The sequence below is a fragment of the Bufo bufo genome, chromosome 5 (assembly GCF_905171765.1).
Source record: "Bufo bufo chromosome 5, aBufBuf1.1, whole genome shotgun sequence".
Lineage (NCBI taxonomy): Eukaryota > Metazoa > Chordata > Amphibia > Anura > Bufonidae > Bufo > Bufo bufo.
This window is the reverse complement of record NC_053393.1, coordinates 527,867,215-527,891,098: the sequence shown is the minus strand read 5'-3', so window position 1 is coordinate 527,891,098 and position 23,884 is coordinate 527,867,215. Positions and strand designations below refer to the sequence as shown.

At 44.9% G+C, this 23,884-nt stretch overlaps 1 protein-coding gene across 1 annotated transcript in view; it reads right to left on the bottom strand.

The window, feature by feature from the left end:
- The window catches only part of HEPACAM2 (HEPACAM family member 2), a 113,466-nt gene that overhangs the window by 16,627 nt on the left and 72,955 nt on the right, over positions 1-23,884 (bottom strand). The window contains exons 4-5 of the mRNA XM_040431194.1: positions 20,552-20,848; positions 4,371-4,496 (exon numbers count right to left, since the gene is read on the bottom strand). Of these exons, the coding sequence (XP_040287128.1) occupies positions 4,371-4,496; positions 20,552-20,848 (423 nt within the window). The remainder of the gene's footprint in view (positions 1-4,370; positions 4,497-20,551; positions 20,849-23,884) is intronic.

Here is a 23,884-nt window from a genome sequence, read left to right as displayed (position 1 = left end):
GTACTAAATCACAGGTGAGGATGATAAATAAGGTTTGCTCCAATTACAGCAGTTCAACCACTTAGATGCTGCAGTCAAAAGCAACAGCGGCATCTAAGTGTTTAGAGAAAGGTTAAACAATTTCTTTTTTAGTTTAAAGGGGTTTTCCCATTTGGGACATTGATGTCATATCACTAGGATAGGCCATCAATGTCAAATAGGTGTGGATCTCACTCCTATCTCCAGAACGGGACCCCCGAAGAGAACAGAGAGCAACTGCGCATGCACGACCACGCTCTGTTCACCGCTATGGGAGTGCTGACCTGGCTATATCCAACAGTCCCATTGTTGTCATGAATGGAGAGGTGGCCGCACTTGTGTGGTACGCTCTCCATTCACTGCTACGGGGCTTCCAAAAATAGCTGAGCCAGCTATATAACTCCCATAGGGGTGAATAGAGAGCAGTATGCGCGGTGTGCTCTCCTTCACTTCGGGGGCCTTGTTCTCTATATAGGACCAGGTCCCAGATGCGGGACCTGCACCTATATGACATTGATGGCATATCCCTCCAGATGGGAATATCCCTTCAAGAGAAAAATAAAAATACAAAGTAAAAAAATCGGAGTTATTTATACCACATGGCGAAAGCCCTAGGGAAAAAAATAAAAAAATAAACCTAAAAAGCAATTCCAGAACTGCTGTTTTTGTTCACAGCGCCTCCTAGAAAATAGAATAAAAAGTGACTAAACAGTCCCGAGTACCTCAAAAACTACTACAGCTCAACAACAACAAAAAGTTATAATAATATGGCGTCTTAGTCTAGAAAAATGGTAATTAAAAAACAAAACAAAAACAGCATTTATCTTTGATATCACCTAAATTGTACTGACCTTCAACATAATGATAACATGTTATTTATGACGTACAGTAGATGGCACAAAGGTTAAAATGCGGAAAAGAATGGCAGAATTGCTCCTTTTTTATTCCATTTCCCACAGAAAGAGTTAATAAAAGTTAATCAAAAAGTTCTATCTGCACTGAATTATGAAAAAAAATATTATAATAAAACTCATCGGCGGGAAATGCAAAAAGTTATAGCTTTCAGAAGGTGATGAGAAAAAAAAATGGCGCATTTGTAAATCCGTCCCATGAAATAACAATTGTCAAAGATGTTCTCAATGTCCTTGTCGTTGCCTCTTCTGCCTTCTGTAGATTATACTCAATGCATGAACCAAGAGGGGGGACAACAGTCAGCGCAGGACACAGAATCGGTACAAGTGGACTATACGACATGTATTCAGCAGAGCCGGTTTTGTAGAACACATGGGGGGGGGGGGTCATTTACGAACAGATATACTTCACTTTTGTGGCGTATATCTGGCGCAGATTCTGTTGCACGCCATGTTGCGGGAGAATCTGCAACTTCTTCCCGGCTCACACCAGGTCTAAAAAAAGGGGGTTTTAGGAGTAGAAAATGGTCTAAATGTAAGACAGCAAGGAAGCTGTGGATGGTGGATACGACGCCGACGCCTCTACATAACTGGGGCAGAGCCACCGCCAGCGCAGGGGCTTATTAAGACTGGTGTCTAAAACACCTCTTAATAAATGTGCCCCATGCAGGGCCGTCTTTAACGCAAGGAAAAAGGGGCAGTTGCCCCAGGCCCAGTTGCTCCTGGGGGGCCCAAGGCAGCTGCCTCTTGAGCCGATGGCCCCAGGCGCGGCCCTGGTGACAAGTGGGTGGCAGCGGCAGGGCACAGGGAGATGAGCGCTCATCTCCATAGTCATCTGTATCACCATCCTCAGGACAGCGATACAGATAGATGTGCTGCGGCGGGGCAGGGGAGCCTGCAGCCTATCAGAGGCCGCTGCAGGCGGCGCAATGACGTCATCGCGCCACCTGAGCAGTACAGTGCGGGACACAGGCAGGAAGAGGCCTGCATCGCATCGCTGCCAGCCTGATGGAGGTAAGTATAAGTGTTTATTTTTTTATATGGTACTACTTACTGGCACATGGATTGGGGGGCACCTATGGGGGCACTTGTTACTGGCACATGATTAGGGGGCATCTATGGGGGCACTTATTACTGGCACATGATTGGGGGGCATCTATGGGGGTACTTGTTACTGGCATATGATTGGGGGGCATCTATGGGGGCACTTGTTACTGGCACATGATTGGGGGGCATCTATGGGGACACTTATTACTGGCACATGATTAGGGGGCATCTATGGGGGCACTTATTACTGGCACATGATTGGGGGGCATCTATGGGGGTACTTGTTACTGGCATATGATTGGGGGGCATCTATGGGGACACTTATTACTGGCACATGATTGGGGGGCATTTATGGGGGCACTTGTTACTGGCATATATTTGGGGGGCATCTATGGGGGCACTTGTTACTGGCACATTATTTGGGGGGCATCTATGGGGACACTTATTACTGGCACATGATTGGGGGGCATTTATGGGGGTACTTGTTACTGGCATATATTTGGGGGGCATCTATGGGGGCACTTGTTACTGGCACATTATTTGGGGGCATCTATGAGGGCACATCTTACTGGCACATTATTGGGGGGCACTGTGGGGGCATCTTTGGGCGCACTTACTGGCACATTATTGGTGGCACTTTTTAGTGGCACATTATTGGGTGGCACTACGGGGGCATCTATGGCGGCACTTCTTACTGGCACATTATTGGGGGCACTATGGGGGCATCTACTGAGGCCACAAAGAAGGGGTATTTTATATGGGGGGCTCTGTATAGGGGCATTTTATACTGGGGCACATTATGGTGGGTACTATGGGGAGGGGGAGAGAGGAGTACTATGGGCTCATCTATGGGGGGCTCTGTATAGGGGCATTTTATACTGGGGCACATTATGGTGGGTACTATGGGGAGGGGGAGACAGGAGTACTATGGGCTCATCTACGGGGGCACTAAGAAGGGGTATTTTATACTTGCAAATTATGGGGGACACTGAGGGCCTCTACTGGGGCACTATATATGGGGCATTTTATACTGGTACATTATGGGGGGCACTAGGAAGAAGGGGGGAGAGGAGCACTATGGGGGCATTTACTGGGGGCACTATATATGGGTATTTTATACTGGCACATTATGGGGGCATTAGGAGGAAGGGGGAGAGGAGCACTATGGGGGCATTTACTGGGGGCACTATATAGGGGTATTTTATACTGGCACATTATGGGGACATTAGCTCAACTGGGGGCATTAAAAGGGGGTATTTTTTGCACTGGCACATTATAAGTAGAATTATTACTACTGGGGGGCATTATGATGGGCTTTATTACTACTGGGGGTCTATGGGGAACATAATTACTAGTATGGGCACTATGGGAACATTATTACTTCTGGGGCACAGTGGGGACATGTTGGGGGCACTGTAGGAGCACTATTACTACCATGTGTGCTCTAGCAGAGAATTATTCCTATTGGTGGGACTTTTGGGAGCACTATTACTGTGGGGGCACCTTGGCACAGTATCAGCTTACCACAATTATTTTTGGGGACGTGTCAGGGGCCCTATTTGCTGGGCGCAGTTATTTTAGGGCACTGTGTGCCAATAATTATTGAAGGGCACTATCTGCATGGTACTACTATTATCAGGGGGTTTATCTGTTTCTGCAGTATAGTATTGGGGAGCACAGCGGAACAGTATTAGGGGTGGTAGGATGATTTGTCCAGAAGATGGGAGGATGATGGAAAAGTAGTAAACTAAGATTTTGTTTATCAAACTGCAGAGACAAGAAATGGCTGAAAAATGGTCGTCTGGTCTGAAAGGAGAAGATGAGGAAAGAGAACATGTACATCAAAGAGACGTCACTGGCGCTGTATTACCCTGTGGATGGAGGGGTTAGTAGTACAGTACTATCTGCACATTGTAAAAAAAAAAAAAAAAAAGTAATCTGCAAAATACTATATATTTGTGTCAGAAGTTGTGCTTTTTTAATTTTTAGAATAATGATACAGCCATTGTATTTGATACTTTTGTGCTGATTCTATTATTTTTCTCTATATGATAGGACACTATAGTCACCAGAACCACAACAGCTGAACGTCGTAGTTCTGGTGTCTGTAGCATGTCTCTGCAAGCTTCCTAATGTAAACACTGTCTTAAGTCAGTATTTACATTACTGCCAAGGAAAACCTCTAGTGGCCACTCACCATTATTACAGTTTACTACTCTACGAGGTGTGTGGATTTTTTGTGTGTGTTGTGGTGGATGGCGTGATTGCATGCTAGGGTGCGGGAAGGCGGGATCCAGGGGGCCCAAGTAAATTCTTGCCCAGGGTCCAATCAATATTAAAGACGGCTCTAGCCCCATGGTGTATATTATACGACGGCTCCGATGTTTGGCTTACCTCTGTGAAGTTGATATTTCTTCCACACAAATATAAAGCAAATGGACACAATTACAAACAGTGAGACTCCCGTAATGGCCGCCAGCGGGAATAGGGAGCTGGCAATCTGGGAAAGTTTTTCTGGGTCTGTTAAAAAATATAAAAATAAATAAATAATAATACTAGTAGTAATAATAAAAGTAATAACAAATAGGAATAGTAACCACATTACCATTACATTATTATCAATAACACATAATAATAATAATAATAATAATAGTACTGGTAATACTAGTAGTAATAGTAATAACAACTAATAGTAATAATAAAACAGAATAATAATAATGAAGATGATAATACTAGTAATAATAAAAAAACACACAAATACATAATAATGATAATACTAATAATAATAAATATATATATATATTCTTTTTTTTTCATTTTACGCACTTATATAGCAGTGACATCAGCCTGTCCCCGAAGGGGCTCACAATCTATGTTCCCTATCAGTATTTCTTTGGAGTGTGGGAGGAAACCGGAGAACCCGGCGGAAACCCGCACAAATATAGAAACTCCGTGCAGATGTTGTTCTTGGCCAGATTCAAACCCAGGACCCCAACGCTGCAAGGCACCAGTGCTAACCACTGATGATAACCCTAGTAATAATAATAATTATAACAAAAAATATATAATGGTAATAATAATAATAAAACATAATAATAACAAATAAGTGACAATAATCATAATAGCAGTAGTAAAATAAAAACAAATACGTAAAAATAGTAATAATAATAAAAAATAATAACCAATAAATGATGATAATAAAAACAGCTAATAACACTAGTAGTAGTAATAATATTAGTAAAAATAATAATAACTAACAATAATAAAAACCCTTAAATAATAATAATACAAAGTAAAACTAGTAGCAGTAGTAATAATAACAACCACAACAAATAAATAATAGTACAACATCATAATAACTTTTAGTTGCAGTATTATCATAAATTGCTAATGTGACTAAAAGATGACCTGCAGCGTAAAGCATGAGGGACAAAGCATCAGACTTTAGCCTCCCTATAGACAATAAAGCTGGAGTCACTTATCCTAGTGACAAAATTAAATGGCAGCTGCTCAAAGGTAGTGACGTTGTTAGGCCCAGAGCTGTCAGCATTATAACCGGCTGCTCAGGACAGAGAATAAAGGAGATTACAGGGTTAAACTGTCAAGACTGCAGTACGCACACTGTGCCGTCCAACTGTCTGTGGCAGTGTTTGGTGCTGCAGCTCAGCTCCAGCTCAGTCCTATAAGGCTGGGCTGCAGTACCAGACTCAGCCACACACAGATGGGTGGCGCTGTGACGGCAGAACAAGACGTGGAGCCTGGTCGAGTCTAGCCTGATATAAAAAGGCAGACCGGAAAACAGGGAGAATCGGGGCAGTTTTATTAATCCTGTCTAAAAATGTAGACGGCGCAAACTTAGGCTACATTCACACGACTGTAGTGTTTTGCAGATCCGCAAGACACGGATACCAGCCCGCGTGCGTCCCGCAATTTGCAAACCGCACGCCGCTACAATAGAAAATGCCTATTCTTGTCCGCAATTGCACACAAGAATAGGACACGCTCTATATTATTTGCGGGGCCGTGGAATGGAACTACGGATGCGGACAGCGCGTGGTGTGCTGTCCGCATCCTTTGTGGCCACATTGAAATGAATGGGTCCGCACCCGTTCCGCAGAACAGATGCGGACTCAGATTCAGACAGTGTAATCGACTGGATGATGAATCTGGCGCACGGCTCGTCGCTGCTGGTCGGCTCACTTTGCACCAGAATTATTTTGGAGCAATTTTACCTTGCATTGTCCCTCCACTAAGTCACGCCCCTCTCCGGATAAGCCACACCCCTTGCCGATCAAGTGGCGTCGATCAGCGGATTATTTGTCCCATTGGCTTCATAAATAGGCCTACAACTCCATGCAACATCATGTGCAATGAACGCTCCATACTTTGGTGCATTTTATGACGGTCCAGCAGGGATCACAGTGGTACAAATCTTAGTTTTGCGGACTTTGGCTCCCGCTCTGTAAAATCTGATCCATGGCCTATTGACTCTATTGATAGTCAGGGACATGTTGGTGCAGTTTTTTTTTTAAAGAGCACCTTTCAGCAGGATCAACCCTTCAAACCACGCACACTACCTGATAGGGTTAATCCTGCTGCTGATTAGAATACCTGCCTTGTGAAAATTAGTTGCAGCATCCCCGGAAAAAAAAAAAAGACTTTTATTCTTTACCCTTTATGCAAATGAGGGCTTCAGTGCACCGAGGGGCGTGGCCAGAACTGGAAAGCGGATAGGCCCCCTAGCCTCCGCCCCCAAGTCCTCATTTGCATAAAGAATTTAAAAAAATGTTCCTCCTCTGGAAAGCTGTACCCAATTTTCACAAGACAAGTATCATTTTAATTAGCAGGATCGACCCTAATAGACAGTATGCCTGGATTAATAGGGTCGATCCTGCTGACATATGTTCTTTCAGCTGTTTTCAGTGTTTGTCTGTGTATGAATTAACATTTATGTGATTTTGCTATTTTTTATATACAATATAGGCGCAGCTTTGTGTGCATGTGGTTTTTTTAAAATTATTTCTAAGGCTACATGCACACGAACGTTGTTTGTTTTACGTGTCCGTTCCGTGCTGTCCGCATCATTATGTCCATTCCGTAGCCCCGCCCAAAAAAAATAGAACATGTCCTATTCTTGTCCGTTTTAGGCATTGTTACAATGGATCCGCAAAAATAAAAAACGGATGGCATACAGAGGACCGCAATTTGCGGACCGCAAAACACATACGGTTGTGTGCATGTAGCCTAAGGCTAAGTTCAGATAAGCCACATGAACTTCGGCAGCCTCATCCGGCAGGGGAACGGGCTGCCAGAGTTCACCGTATCCAGCATAGCCGTATGGCGTGGCACACTGCCAGATCCCCGTTGAGTACAATGGGATCCGACAGGGGTCAGGCAATTTTCCGGCATGCAGGACTTTTTGTCGGCATTTATCAGATCCTTGGAGTCAATGGGGATCCCGCGGTGTGTGGCCCTATCCAGCTATGTCAGATACGGTGCCTAATCCTTCAATCTGCATTTGATTCATAGCCCTGTCCTCATTACTCGCGGTGCCCCCTCTTTATTGATTGGCCAGACCCCTTCATGTACTTATATCGTCAATTTGCGGGAAAGGGGTTAAAATTTTACACGACTGCATTTTAATATGAGTTCCTGGTAAAGCAGAGAGGAAGTAGCTGTATCCAAACAAAAAACACCTGGCGATATCTGCTACCTACCGCCATCCTTCATGTTTATTACCGAGCTCATCGGCTTCACAGCAATGACTATATCTCAAGAGAAACTGACGCCTGCTGCTCTATAAGTAACATGCAAGAAGTGCCTAAAGTCGGGGCAAAATTTCCCAGGTGTCATTAGGCGGTTGCTTTGTCCCCCATGCTTTACACTGCATCCCTTGTTTATATTGGGTAGAAGTTGGTGCATGGTGAGCGGATTTCTTCTACTACAGTTGCTGTATACACATATACTTCACTCTGGCGTGCGGCGCCTGTGGTTTACAGCAGCATGGTACGATGGCGCGCTCATACCGCCCGCTGTGTGCGTTATTCCGCCCATCTGGTAGCCGTACCAGATTTTGCCTCGGAGGGGTGCTTTGTCACCCTCATAACTGTATCTTTTTATTGCGTGGCTGTCACTCAGCGCTCATCCCGCTGGTGAAGGCCGGCTATTGTGCGCCGGCTGTCACTGTGTCACTGTCAGCAAACAGCCGCGGCTACATGTGTTTGCTTTAATAATAAATGACAGCACAAGACATTGTGGACAGACCGGTTTGTTCAGTTCTGTGAAAAGCTGACTCTGTGCCACTTCTCTGCCCGGAGAGGGACTGTTCTGGAAATGTGTCTCTGTATATTTTACCATTGCAGCAGAGCTTCGGCATCTTTATAACACATCTCTATTTCTTTTATTTTTTTTTCTTCAAATTTTGATTGGAAACCATCAACAAGCAGGATAGTTGCTGATGATGGATCTTATTATAGCTGTATTTATTCTTTAAGTTAGGCCTCTTTCACACGGGCGTCATGGATTTGGGCCGGATAAGATGCGGGTGCGTCGCAAGAAAATGCGCAATTTTTCCGCGCGAGTGCAAAACATTGTAATGCGTTTTGCACGCGCGCGAGAAAAAATCGGCATGTTTGGTACCCAAACCCGAACTTCTTCACAGATGTTCGGGTTTGGGTCAGGTGTTGTGTAGATTGTATTATTTTCCCTTATAACATGGCTATAAGGGAAAATAATAGCATTCTTAATACACAATGCATACTAAAATAGCGCTGGAGGGGTTAAAAAAAATAATAATAATAATTTAACTCACCTTAATCCACTTGTTCGCGCAGCCCGGCTTCTCTTCTGTCTTCAGGACCTGGGTAAAGGACCTTTGATGACATCACTGTGCTCATCACATGGTCCATCACATGATCTTTTACCATGGTGGTGGATCATGTGACGGACCATGTGATTAGCGCAGTCACGTCATCAAAGGTCCTTTTCCTGTGCACAGCAAAGAGGAAGACAGAAGAGAAGCCGGGCTGCGCGATCAAGTGGATTAGGCTGGGTTCAGACCTGAGCGTATTTGATATGCACGTTTAACGCGCGTTTTTGTCGCGCGTTTTTATGCACGTTTATTGCAATAGTAAACGCGCGTTTGACGCGCGTTTGTGTCATTGACTGCAGTGTCCTATGGCCACAAACGCGCGTCAAAACGCCCCAAAGAAGCTCAAGAACTTGTTTATGCGTCGGGCGTTTTACAGCGCGATCGTACGCGCTGTAAAACGCCCAGGTGAGAACCATTCCCATAGGGAAGCATTGGTTTTCATGTGTTGAGCATTTTACAGCGCGTTTGAACGCGCTGTAAAACGCTCAGGTGTGAACCCAGCCTTAGGCTGGGTTCAGACCTGAGCGTCTTTGATATGCGCGTTTAACGAGCGTTTTTTGCAATAGTAAACGCGCGTTTGACGCGCGTTTGTGTGATTGACTGCAATGTCCTATGGCCACAAACGCGCGTCAAAACGCCCCAAAGAAGCTCAAGTACTTGTTTGAGCGTAGGGCGTTTTACAGCGCGTTTTTCAGCGCTGTAAAACGCTCAAGTGAGAACCAGGGCCATAGGGAAGCATTGGTTTTCATGTGTTGAGCGTTTTACAGCGCGTTTGAACGCGCTGTAAAACGCTCAAGTGTGAACCCAGCCTTAAGGTTAGTTATATTATTTTTTATTTATTTTTTAACCCCTCCAGCCCTATTGTACTATGCATTCTGTATTCAGAATGCTATTATTTTCCCTTATAACCAGGTTATAAGGGAAAATAATAATGATCGGGTCTCCATCCCGATTATCTCCTAGCAACCGTGCGTGAAAATCGCACTGCATCCGCACTTGCTTGCGGATGCTTGCGATTTTTACACAACCACATTCACTTCTATGGGGCCTGCGTTGCGTGAAAAACGCACAAAATAAAGCATGCTGCGATTTTCATGCAACGCACAAGTGATGCGTGAAAATCACCGCTCATGTGAACAGCCCCATAGAAATGAATGGGTCCGGATTCAGTGCGGGTGCAACGCGTTCACCTCACGCATCGCATCCGTGCGGAATACTCGGCCGTGTGAAAGAGGCCTTAGGGCTCATGATTTCTAATGCTGTGTGTCTCTGCATGGCCTTTTTTCCACTGAATCATAGCGACATAAAGCCGTCAGTATGATTCTGTAGAAATAAGGTCAAGCAGAGACACACAGCATTAGAAATCATGATAATGCCGTGCGCTTCTGCAAGTCCAGAGCGGAGGATCACACTCACACACGGAGCGCGATTCCCGCAATGGACTCGCTCGTGTGAAACAGCCCTTACTGTTTTTTTCTAGTTTGGCTCATTGACACATGATTATCTGATTTCAATGAGAAATTGTAAGGGTAGAGTCCAATGGGGCCGAGCCACACCCGCCTGAATCAGCCAATAGCTGCATAATTTTACAGCTGTGTGGGCGTGGCTTGGATTTATGTGACCATCCGGCTATACCCTTATTATGTATTAATGAGACAATTAAACTCACATTGTGCCCATTCACAAGCGAAGACCATTAGGCACTCAATGTACTATACAAACTACATTTCACAAGAATAACAGATCAGTCAACAGCAGCTTTTCCACAGTTTCCAGGTAGCATAAAAAGGGGTTCTCCCATGACTAATGTAAAAAATGCAAATCATATATCATATAGGACATGACAAGCTCTTTCTAACAAAGCTAGATCCAGCCCTGTACCTCTCATAGATCCAGAGATCTCCACATTCATTGCTCTGCTAGATCAGGCTGGCAGCTAGGTGGGAGTGTCTTTTCTGCTGCAGCTCAGGGGGGGCGTGTCTCAGCTCTCCCTATCACAGCTCAGAGGGCGTGTCCATGATCTCCCTATAACAGCTCGAGGGGGCATGTCTCAGCTCTCCCTATCACAGCTCAGGGGGGCGTGTCCATGCTCTCCCTATCACAGCTCGAGGGGGCATGTCTCAGCTCTCCTTATCACAGCTCAGGGGGCGTGTCCATGATCTCCCTATCACAGCTCAGGAGGCAGTTGAAGGATGAAACTGAGCATGTGCGGCCTTCTCAGTGAGCAGGACAAAGAAATAGGAAAAAGACCAAACAGCAGGTGGCGCTGTACTGATACATTTTATTGAACAAATCAGTGGCTAGGCTAAATTTTTAATTACATGCAATAACAAAAGTATTAAGATCCAGGCGCTGGTTTGAAAACTGTAGAATATTTTTCACTGGACAAGCCTTGAATGTAAAGGCGATTTTGGCGGCGCTGGCCAACTATCTTATGTGTATGGGTGCCGTCCGACTCTCCTTCTACATAAGATCTTTTTTTTTTTGGGGGGGGGGGGGAGGATCGGGCATGTTGAATTTTAATGTCTGATCCATTTGTTCATTATCAAACCACGCCCAGATACACCCACAAAACATAGAGTGGCATATTTGAACAAGCCACAACCCCTTAAGGTCAATTTTACTGCACAATCCAAAAGAAAGGGGTACTTGGGAGGTATAACGGTTTTCTTTGGCATGTACCTTGCAGTATCCCTTTTACCATTGACTTCTTCACTTGGCATACTGATTTGATCTGATTGGTGGCCTTCTGGATACTGGGACCCCCACCGATATGAATAATGAGGATGCAGTACCAGACACAGCCATTGGATAATAGTGGCACTGTTAATGTTGGGAAAATACTTTTTTTTTCTAATTCCGGAGGCCTCCTTTAATGAATTACCTTGGATTTTTACTCTTACAGGTTACTCACATCCTGTCACAAGCCAGTTGCCCCCCCCCCCCCAACTGAAGAAGCAGGCGCTAATTTGCCCGAAAAGGAAAAATGTTTCCCTCCTGATCCAAAGTGGCCATGAGAGTGGATCAACCATCATACGTTTCCATATATCTGCCACTTACTGCTCCTGTGTACACGCCTCTACCATGTTTCTACCTCTTTAAATGCTGTGTCTCGTTTATCATGATGAACTTAAATGGACTTATTAAAGCCGTGTTTTATTGACATACAACAATCCGTGTGTACAGCATCAATAGCCGAGGTTTATGGATGATTATATGGTATCTATAGGACGCTGTTAACATTTTAAGGGGGTGGGAGACCTTGACTGTTCATATAGTATATACCGTACTCTGTACACGCACATTGCCTCATACCATCCATGTGTATGTGAAATCAGGGGGCCCCTCAGCATACCACAGTAAGGGCCCGACCTTCGCTCTGCCAAATGTACTACGAATTTAGTAAAGTTATGTTCACCGTAATCTATCAGTGCCTTATAGTATAAGTAACAGCCCTGAACTTCACTGAAACCATTTTTTGATTGTTGCCATCTATCTATCTATCTATCTAATATCTATCTATCTCATATCTATCTATCTCATATCTATCTATCTATCTATCTATTATTTATCTATTATCTATCTATCTCATATCTATCTATCTCATATCTATCTATCTCATATCTATCTATCTATCTATCTATTATCTCATATCTATCTATCTCATATCTATCTATCTCATATCTATCTATCTCATATCTATCTATCTCATATCTATCTATCTATTATTTATCTATTATCTATCTATCTCATATCTATCTATCTCATATCTATCTATCTCATATCTATCTATCTATCTATCTATCTATCTATCTATCTATCTATTATTTATCTATTATCTATCTCATATCTATCTATCCATCTATCTCATATCTGTCTAATCTATTTACAAAGAGGAAAATAAGTATTTGATACACTGGCGATTTTGCAAGTTTTCCCACAAAGAATGGAGAGGTCTGTAATTTTTATCAACTGTGAGAGACAGAATCTAAAAAAAATCCAGAAAATCACATTGTATGATTTGTAACTAATTAATTTGCATTTTATTGCATGAAATGAGTGCAGCGGGTGGTTGCCATCGTCTGGGGTATCCCTTACCCTTTAAGAGGTTTTTACGAAATACACTGCTCAAAAAAATAAAGGGAACACTTAAACAACACAATGTAACTCCAAGTCAATCACACTTCTGTGAAATCAAACTGTCCACTTAGGAAGCAACACTGAGTGACAATCAATTTCACATGCTGTTGTGCAAATGGGATAGACAACAGGTGGAAATTATAGGCAATTAGCAAGACACCCCCAATAAAGGAGTGGTTCTGCAGGTGGTGACCACAGACCACTTCTCAGTTCCTATGCTTCCTGGCTGATGTTTTGGTCACTTTTGAATGCTGGCGGTGCTTTCACTCTAGTGGTAGCATGAGACGGAGTCTACAACCCACACAAGTGGCTCAGGTAGTGCAGCTTATCCAGGATGGCACATCAATGCGAGCTGTGGCAAGAAGGTTTGCAGTGTCTGTCAGCGTAGTGTCCAGAGCATGGAGGCGCTACCAGGAGACAGGCCAGTGCATCAGGAGATGTGGAGGAGGCCGTAGGAGGGCAACAACCCAGCAGCAGGACTGCTACCTCCGCCTTTGTGCAAGAAGGAACAGGAGGAGCACTGCCAGAGCCCTGCAAAATGACCTCCAGCAGGCCACAAATGTGCATGTGTCTGCTCAAACGGTCAGAAACAGACTCCATGAGGGTGATATGAGGGCCCGACGTCCACAGGTGGGGGTTGTGCTTACAGCCCAACACCGTGCAGGACGTTTGGCATTTGCCAGAGAACACCAAGATTGGCAAATTCGCCACTGGCGCCCTGTGCTCTTCACAGATGAAAGCAGGTTCACACTGAGCACATGTGACAGACGTCACAGAGTCTGGAGACGCCGTGGAGAACGTTCTGCTGCCTGCAACATCCTCCAGCATGACCGGTTTGGCATTGGGTCAGTAATGGTGTGGGGTGGCATTTCTTTGGAGGGCCGCCCTCCATGTGCTCGCCAGAGGTAGCCTGACTGCCATTAGGTACCGAGATGAGATCCTCAGACCCCTTGTGAGACCATATGCTGGTGCGGTTGGCCCTGGGTTCCTCCTAATGCAAGACAATGCTAGACCTCATGTGGCTGGAGTGTGTCAGCAGTTCCTGCAAGACGAAGGCATTGATGCTATGGACTGGCCCGCCCGTTCCCCAGACCTGAATCCAATTGAGCACATCTGGGACATCATGTCTCGCTCTATCCACCAACGTCACGTTGCACCACAGACTGTCCAGGAGTTGGCAGATGCTTTAGTCCAGGTCTGGGAGGAGATCCTTCAGGAGACCGTCCGCCACCTCATCAGGAGCATGCACAGGCGTTGTAGGGAGGTCATACAGGCACGTGGAGGCCACACACACTACTGAGCCTCATTTTGACTTGTTTTAAGGACATTACATCAAAGTTGGATCAGCCTGTAGTGTGTTTTTCCACTTTCATTTTGAGTGTGACTCCAAATCCAGACCTCCATGGGTTGAAAAATTTGATTTCCATTTTTTTATTTTTGTGTGATTTTGTTGTCAGCACATTCAACTATGTAAAGAACAAAGTATTTCAGAAGAATATTAAATTAATTCAGATCTAGGATGTGTTATTTTTGTGTTCCCTTTATTTTTTTGAGCAGTGTATGTCCCTCTGATAGAGCAAGTTGTCATGACACCAGTTGCATTGAAGCAACAAGGACATGGAGTACTCTTTAAGTATAGTGGTGTTGGTACTCAGATGTCGGATTGCAGAGTGGTGTAGAGTGATCTACAATCTCCCTGAAGGTGTTGTATGCACGTGTCACGGTGCTCCCACCTGGATATCCTTGGATCCCAGACGTGGTCGTCCGAAGCAGTGCAAAAGGGATGATTAACTTGGATGATGAAGGAATAATTGAGGCCAAACTTTGTATGGAAGTAGTTAACAGCTTTACTTGAATAAACTTGCATCAGAAACAATCTTCAAGCTTTCTCTTGGTCATCAGCAGGTTTTGGCTTAACTTCTGGCAGGCAAACACATTCGGCTCTGCTACATCTGTCTCTGCCGTGCTGACAGGAATAAATAGGAACTTTTCCTTTCTGCTTTCTGCTGAACTCCACTTTCTATAGTCTGACTCTGTATCTTTATCTTTACCCAGGGAACTACTCTTTCTGGCTTGTAAGGCTTGTAGATTGGGCCTCTGGGTCCAACAGAACTGAAGGTGTTCTGCAGACTCTGGGCAGGGCTCGCCCGCAAGGGACGAGCTCCCTTCAGCATGACCTCCCTCTTGCAGGGGGTCCTCTTGACTGACTTCTAACTAACTGAACTCCTGCCTCTCTAGAGAGGGCTGGAATGGACAATGGTTCCATCCCAGGAAAACTAGCTCTGCCAATATTGCCGCCATCTGCTGGTGAACCAGGCACATTACATTTTAACTGTTGCAGTGGAATGAATACACCTTTTGCAGGATATGGAAATAAATCCACATGATGACACAGGATCACCCAAAGAAGATAGTGGGGTGTGCAAAAAGTAGTAATGCCACTCTGGGGTATTACATAAGTATTCGATACAATAGAAAAACAGAACTTAATATTTGGTACAGAAACCTTTGTTTGCAGTTACAGGGGTCAGAGGTTTCCTGTAGTTCTTGACCAGGTTTGCACACACTGCAGCAGGGATTTTGGCCTACTCTTCCATACAGATCTTCTCCAGATCTTCAAGGTTTTGGGGCTGTCGCTGGGGTACATTGAGTTTCAGCTCCCTCCAAAGATTTTAGATTGGGTTCAGGTCTGGAGACTGGCTAGGCCACTTCAGGACCTTGAAATGCTTCTTACAGAGCCACTCCTTAGTCGCCCTGGCTGTGTGTTTCGGGCCATTGTCATGCCGGAAGATCCAGCCACGACCCATATTCAATGCTCCTACTGAGGGAAGGAGGTTGTTGGCCAAAATCTTGGGATACATGGCCCCATCCATCCTCCCTTCAATACGGTGCAGCCGTCCTGTCACCTTTGCAGAAAAGCACCCCCAAAGTGTGATGCTTCCACCCCCCATGCTGAGAGGGTGTTCTTGGGGTTGTACTCATCCTTCTTCTTCCTCCAAACACGGCGAGTGGAGTGGATACCAAAAAGTTCGATTTTGGTCTCATCTGACCACATGACCTTCTACCATGTCTCCTCTGAATCATCCAGATTGTCATTGATGAACTTTAAACGGGCCTTGACATGCGCTGGCGTGAGCAGGGGGATTGCGTGCCCTGGAAGATTTTAATTTAATGATGGCGTAGTGTGTTACTAACGGTAATCTCTGAGACTGTGGTCCCAGCTCTCTTCAGGTCATTGACCAGGTCCTCCCATGTAGCTCTGGGCTGATTACTGACCTTTCTCAGAATCCTTACCCCACGATGTGAGATCTTGCATGGAGCCACAGACCGAAGAAGATTCACAGTCATCTTGTGTTTCTTCCATTTTCTAATAATTGAGCCAACAGTTGTTGCCTTCTCACCAAGCTGCTTGCCTATTGTCCTGTAGCCCATCCCAGCCTTGAGCAGGTCTACAATTGTGTCCCTGGTGTCCTTAGACAGTTCTTAGGTCTTGGCCATGGTTGAGAGGTTGGAGTGTAATTGATTGAATGTCTGGACAGGTGTATTTTATACAGGTAATGAGTTCAAACAGGTGCAATTAATACAGGTAATGAGTGCAGAGTGTGTGTGTGTGGGGGGGGGGGGGGGGGGGGGTTGGTGCTTCGTAAAGAAAAACTAACAGGTCTGTGAGAGCCAGAATTCTTGCTGGTTGGTAGGTGATCGAATACTTATTTCATGCAAATCATAAATTATATCTATCTATCTCTTTCACACTTGCGTTGTTCTTTTCTTCCGGCATAGAGTTCCATCGTCGGGGCTCTATGCCGGAAAAATCCTGATCAGGATTATCCCAATGCATTCTGAATGGAGTGAAATCCGTTCAGGATGCATCAGGATGTCTTCAGTTCAGGACCGGAATGTTTTTTGGCCGGAGAAAATACCGCAGCATGCTGCGCTTTTTGCTCCGGCCAAAAATCCTGAACAGACTTGCCGCAAGGCCGGATCCGGAATTAATGCCCATTGAAAGGCATTAATCCAGATCCGGCCTTAAGCTAAACGTCGTTTCGGCGCATTGCCGGACCCGACGTTTAGCTTTTTCTGAATGGTTACCATGGCTGCCAGGACTCTAAAGTCCTGTTTGCCATGGTAAAGTGTAGCGGGGAGCGGGGGAGCAGTATACTTACCGTCCGTGCGGCTCCAGGGGCGCTCCAGAGTGACGTCAGGGCGCCCCACGCGCATGGATGACGTGGTCGCATGGATCACGTCATCCATGCGCATGGGGCGCTCTGACGTCATTCTGGAGCGCCCCAGGAGCCGCACGGACTGTAAGTATACTGCTCCCCCGCTCCCCACTACTACTTTAATAGCGTCCTGGCTGCCATAGTAACACTGAACGCATTTTGAAGACTAATCCGTCTTCAAATGCTTTCAGTTCACTTGCGGTGTTACGGATCCGGCGGGCACTTCCGGCAAATGGAGTACACGCCGGATCCGGACAACGCAAGTGTGAAAGAGGCCTAATATCTATCTATCTATCTATCTATCTCTATACCACATCAGGTAGGGATCAGTGCACCATCTAGTCTCGAACCAACCACTGTCTCTACCTACTTGGATGTCCACTCTAAACTGTCGCCCCCAACTGTACGGCAGTCCCTACTCTGCTAAGTGCACAGAACCTAAGGGGAAGGTCAGAAAGAACCAGGTCAGAACCAGGAGAAATCAAGTAGTAGAAAATTGCGGCTCACAGTATTTTTCTTTGCTGTTAGATTTTAATCTTGTATCATCATATGATCATCATGATCCAGTGCAGTTACAGGCTATATAAAGCAGGCATGTATAAATCAGTATGGCGACCGGACGTTTCGGCCTATCAGGGCCTTCTTCAGCGGTCTTAATCTGAAACAAAGCAATACGTACTTTCGTGAGCAATGGGGTACATGCATAGAGATCAAAAAAATTTGGATGATGAAAAAAAATATAGAGGGATTTTTTATATATAGAACACAAAATCAAAACATAGTGAAAAAAATATATATACAGGTGTGGAGGAAGTAAAAGCAAGAGACAGCTTGTGAAAGTCTGAGAGTGAACAAAATGTTTTATAACCCTAAATTAGGGATAAGATGTAATTATTTATGTATCAACGAGTCTGGGAATATCATCAATTGTTTAATGATTATATATTTTTTACCTATAGAGATACCAATTATCCCATCTTCTATACTATTACTCAATATAATTCACCACTTTATTCTATATGTCTGAATATGCGTTTCTCTAGAGGTCACCATATATTACCCACAGTGGCATCATTGACTCTATTATGCCGTCTGTCCCTATAATCCGCCACATGTGGCATGCTGGCTAGATACGATAATAGAACCTCCCCCGAGACACGTGACATTATAAACACCACATGACCCAGCATTCCCCGCCTCTCTAGATCTGACAGAGCAGCACACGTCCGGCTTGAGCATTTGACACGCAGGTGGAACGCACGTCGGCTCCGCCCCCGTGTCACGTGACTCACGCCGCACGTGACCAGCGCGCCGGGCGTCCCACGCTGTTTTAAAGGGCGCACTTTCCATGACATTACCCTGCATCCAGCGCCACGTACTACAGGGAGCCAGCTACAGGGAAATACCGATGGTGCCTTAACCCCTTGCTACCTTCCCACCATTTGAGAATATTACTATTTGAATATGTATCTGATGATATTACCTCTGCAATATGCCTACCTTGTTGCTGCTCCTGTTAGTGCTGTTTAGTCCATTAGACCTCTACTGGCCACACAGACAGATATATATACAGACATATATGCTACTTAATATACATATATATTGGCCAAACTAGGTTACGAGTCAGTAAGGTCCTGTGACCCACTCTGAGAACGACAGACCGAATTCCTGTATATTACCATGCCATTATTACAACCTCTAGACCAGGCATGCTCAACCTGCGGCCCTCCAGGTGTTGTAAAACTACAACTCCCACAATGCCCTGCTGTAGACTGATAGCTGTAGGCTGTCCAGGCATGCTGGGACTTGTAGTTTTGCAACATCTGGAGGGCTGCAGGTTCGGCATCCCTGCTCTATACCATAGTTGGTCATACGATTTTGTTCACTCTCAGACTTTAACAAGCTGTCTCTTGCTTTTAGTTCCTGCACACCTGTATATATGTATATATATATATATATATATTATTTTTTTTTTCACTATGTTTTGATTTTGTGTTCTATATATAAAAAATCCTTTTCTATATTTTTTTCATCATCAAATTTTTTTTGATCTCTATGCATGTACCCCATTGCTCACGAAAGTACGTATTGCTTTGTTTCAGATTAAGACCGCTGAAGAAGGCCCTGATAGGCCGAAACGTCCGGTCGCCATACTGATTTATACATGCCTGCTTTATATACCCTGTAACTGCACTGGATCATGATGATCATATGATGATACAAGATTAAAATCTAACAGCAAAGAAAAATACTGTGTGCCGCAATTTTCTACTACTTAATTTCTCCTGGTTCTGACCTGGTTCTTTCTGACCTTCCCCTTAGGTTCTGTGCACTTAGCAGAGTAGGGACTGCCGTCCAGTTGGGGGCGACAGTTTAGAGTGGACATCCAAGTACTACTTGATTACGACTAAACAAGTCCTTTCTGGCACCAGCAATAACTGTGTGCGGTACTCCAAATTTAACAGATAGAACCAGGAGAAATGACAAGGACCAAGACAAGCGCTACACCAGAAACAAGCTGTAATCAGAACCAGAGGGTAAAGTCAGACCAAACAAGGACAACGAGTCAATTCCAAGCTGAGGTCAATACTAGGAGAGTGGATCAGAAGCCCAAAAGGGGCTCACGCACATGAACGTATTTTTTTTTTTTAACGTGTCCGTCCCATTTTTGTTTTGTTTTTTTTGCGGCCGCAAATGACGTGTGCATTCCATTTCGGTATGTCTGCATGGCTGTTCTGCAAAAAAATAGAACATGTCCTATCATTGTCCGCTTTACAGACTAGGATAGGACTGTTCTTTTAGGGGCCAGCTGTTCCGTTCCGCAAAATACGGAATGCACACGGACTGCATTCGTGTTTTGCGGATCTGCAAATTGCGGACTGCAAAACAACAACGGTCTGCTCTGCAACAACTATATTGACATCAGGGGATGGAATGTAACTGGACAACAGATACAATGTATCGCAGCGCGTGTTACAGTAACAAGCACAGCAGGTGACTCAGAGGAGCTTACTGCATACTGTTGCATTATCTAATTCAATGTATACAGAGAAGGCCGCGGGCTCCCCCTAGTGGTGGCCGCAGGAAGTCATAATTTTATCATTTTATCCTACGTCTCTGCAGGAGATTCAGAAAAACAGAGCTCTGACATCTATAAAGCTAAGACTTTTGGACGTATTTAGAGTAATGTGGTTCTTTGCTCTGGACAATCCCTACTATTAACCCAGAATTCCTTACCATACCTACTGAAAACTGATTTTCTATACTGGACAAACCCTTTTGAGTTCAGAGAACTGAAGACAGCTGATTATCATGGACCTTTGAATCATGGCAGTAATTCCTACCTATGGGTGTGATGATGACCGTAAACTGCGTCTCTTCGCCCTTCCCGGTGATGTTGTTGTACGCCCGGCACAGATAATCCACAGTCTTTTGCTGAACTTTCTCAGAGAGGAGCTTGAAGTAAGTTCCATAGTTGACGATCTCCATGGAGTTGTTGCCCCTTTGGATCCAGGCGCAGGTATTGGGGGGGTTGGAATCCGCAGAACAGTCAAAGCGGACAGATTCTCCGTTGGCAATGGTGAACACCTCTCCGACCTTAAGTCCTTTGTCTGAGATGACACGAAGCCCGTAAGGTCCATCTGTAAAGGGCCAGATATTCAGTAATGGGGGACTAAATACTAATACTTATTACTAATAAAACAGATGCTATGTGATAATGTATCATTCTGTATATGACAGATAAAGGAGGCAAATATATGGAAAAATGGTTGAAAAATACATTGAAAAAAAATCTTAATTATTCATGTCTGCTTGCTGTCGGAGAATGGAAACATTCATTTTTAACATTCAGAGGATGTGAACCCATACAGACTTAAAGGGGTTGTCTATCTTTGGGGGCCTTTTGGGCAGACACTTCCTCCCCCACGTCGCTGCGCCCGCGGAGGGAAGCTTACTTACCAGATCCTTCACTCACCTGTCGCCCTGTTCTGGTCCACATATTGATGGGAGTCACGTGTGCCACTGCAGACAAGTGACGTGTCCCCCTTGCATCACGTGACCTATTGACATGAGACGTGGCTGTAGTGGCACACGTCACACCCGTCAAACAGGATGCTGACACACGGGGGCAGGAGAGTGGCAGTGGTGGTTGGGGAATGAAGGAGCCGGGAACCCAGAGGCGGGGAACAGGCAAGTATACTTCCCTCTACAGGTACAGCGACGTGGGGGGGGCCAAAGGCTTCAGGAGATGGAAAACCCCTTTAATACTTACCACAGCTGTCAGTTTGCTACAGTTGCATCTGGTCTAAACAGTCCTCTATATTAGCAAATAGGTGTATTCACATGGGCAGGTAGTTAAGATAAAGCAGGACGGCAGCCGCATTACATCCAGTAATAACAGCCACATTGGTTGTTACCCAGAATTCCCAAAAATTGTGTCAACTTGACGGAGAACTTAAAATATTATGGTAATAACAAGGGTACCCGTATACAATCTATTGGCCAAAGGGGCTACAAAGAGGCATCTCTACCTCTGGAGGACTAAGAGCATCCATGCACTACATAGACAGACCACTGATTTTAACAAGGACTGTGTAATACTTCATTTCGCCTGTGGTGGCGCTGCAGGGAAACTGAGCACAAGCTGCTAGGACCCTCCCACAGATTACAGCTGATCGACGATCCTGTGATCAGTTTACCATTGAGAGACGCTTGCAACAAATGAGGTATTGTTCAAAGCCAACAATACCTTTAGGAAGTGAAATAGATAAAAACTGTTTTTATTATTCTCCATTTCCTATATACTCCTTACTGTTTTTGTAAGAAAAATGGCCATCCCGTTCACAACGTACGATGTATTTTTAGTTTCACACTCCCACTACGTGAGTAAATACATGTAAAACAAGCAAACATGTCAGTAATGTCTGCAGACAATAAGAATAATCCAAAGGCAAAAAAAAAAAAAAAATAATACAAAGTAATTAGCACCTAGTTATAAACCCAAACACACAGAGCAGATGGAGCAGCTGTATGTGCCATATGGACAGCTATTCAGTAATGTCCTGGCCCCTGCGGATATCAAGTGTCAGTCTTATCTCAAGATCAGTGCAGATCTGTGTGCTGGAAAGGAGAGGGTTACCGGTGACCTATTGTTTTCAATGGGCGTCTATTGTGTTTAATGGTCCACTAGAGCGTGGAGGTCCACTAGGGTGTACGATCAGAGTTCACCTCCATATCAGCTCATCATCTCCCTTGCAGGGAAATTAATCAGGAAAAAAAAAAACTCTTAAATGGGTTGTCCAGGGTTTAATTATTAATGGATTTAGGTCATGAATATCTGATCAGCGGGTGTCCGACACTGCTCGCCTTACAGATCGTCTGTCCTGCAGTGGCTCCAGCACCAGAAATGCACAGCGCCATCCATTGTGTAGTGGACAGAGCTGGGAACTGCAGCACTGCTCCCACTGAACTGAGCTACAGTAACCAGTTCCATCCACTACACAGTGGATGGCGCTGCACTTACTGTGAGAGAGCATGTTGGCAGGGTGCAGGGTGTCGAACCCCCAATGATCAGATATTGATCAACATTAAAATCCAGGAATATCCCTTTAAAAGGTAAGTCCATACGGCTGCATCACTACCGCACCATAAAGCCTAAAAACAAAAAGAAGTGGTGCATGATACTTTCCCTTAAAGGGGCTATTCACACGACCGTATTTTCAGTCTGTGTCCCATTTGCATTTTTTTTGCGGATTGCATGCGGACCCATTAGTTTCTACGGGGCTGCATAAAACGCAGACATCCGTATGCCCGCTCCGTGGCCCCGCAAAAGGCATAAAACATAAAACATGTCCTATTCTTGTCCCTTTTGCAGACAAAAATAGGCATTGTTACAATGGGGCCTGCAAAAAGTGCAGCATGAACATGGACCGCACCCATATTTTGCGGATATGCGATTTGTGGACCGCAAAATGGATACGGTCGTGTGAAAAGCCCCTAAAGGGGTTGTCCTACTTTTAAATATTACATTTCTCTAATAGATAACACAAACCGCATCAATTTTTCAATTGGAATCATTTTAAAAACTGTTCCTGTCTGTAGATAACTATGTTACATATTTGCTATGGCGCCCTCTGGTGGGCTAGTCTGACCCTGGACTCTATCATACACGGGCGGAGTAATTCCTGATTTTGTGCAGCCAGCTATTTAGAATCGGTGGCTTCCAGGCTCGGACTGGCCTACCGGGGAGGCGGGGGATTCCTCGGTAGGACCCCAGTCTCCTGCGCCCGGAAATAAGATGGAGGACTAATTATTTCCCTTGTTTCTCAGGAGAGATAATTATTTTAGCCACTAGGTGGCAGTATCGCACAGTGATGCAGCCTCCTACTAGTGTAAATTGTACAGGAGGCCCCGCAGTATCTTCTAAACTTCCCGGCTGCTGGCAGTGAAGGAGGAGAGAACATGTCTGGCCATCCTCCTGCCCTCCCTGCTGTCAGAAAACTGTGGTTGCTGGAGAGAAGGACTCCTCTGCGGTGCTGGGCGGATTTCTCAGGTGTGTGACAGGAGTGAGCTGTAGGAGACTGTAAGGGGGAAATAGGGGATTTCTATATAGTAGACTCATATCTGTGTATGTGTGCTGCTCTCTGCAGAGTTCAGAGTGGCATTGGGAGGACTCT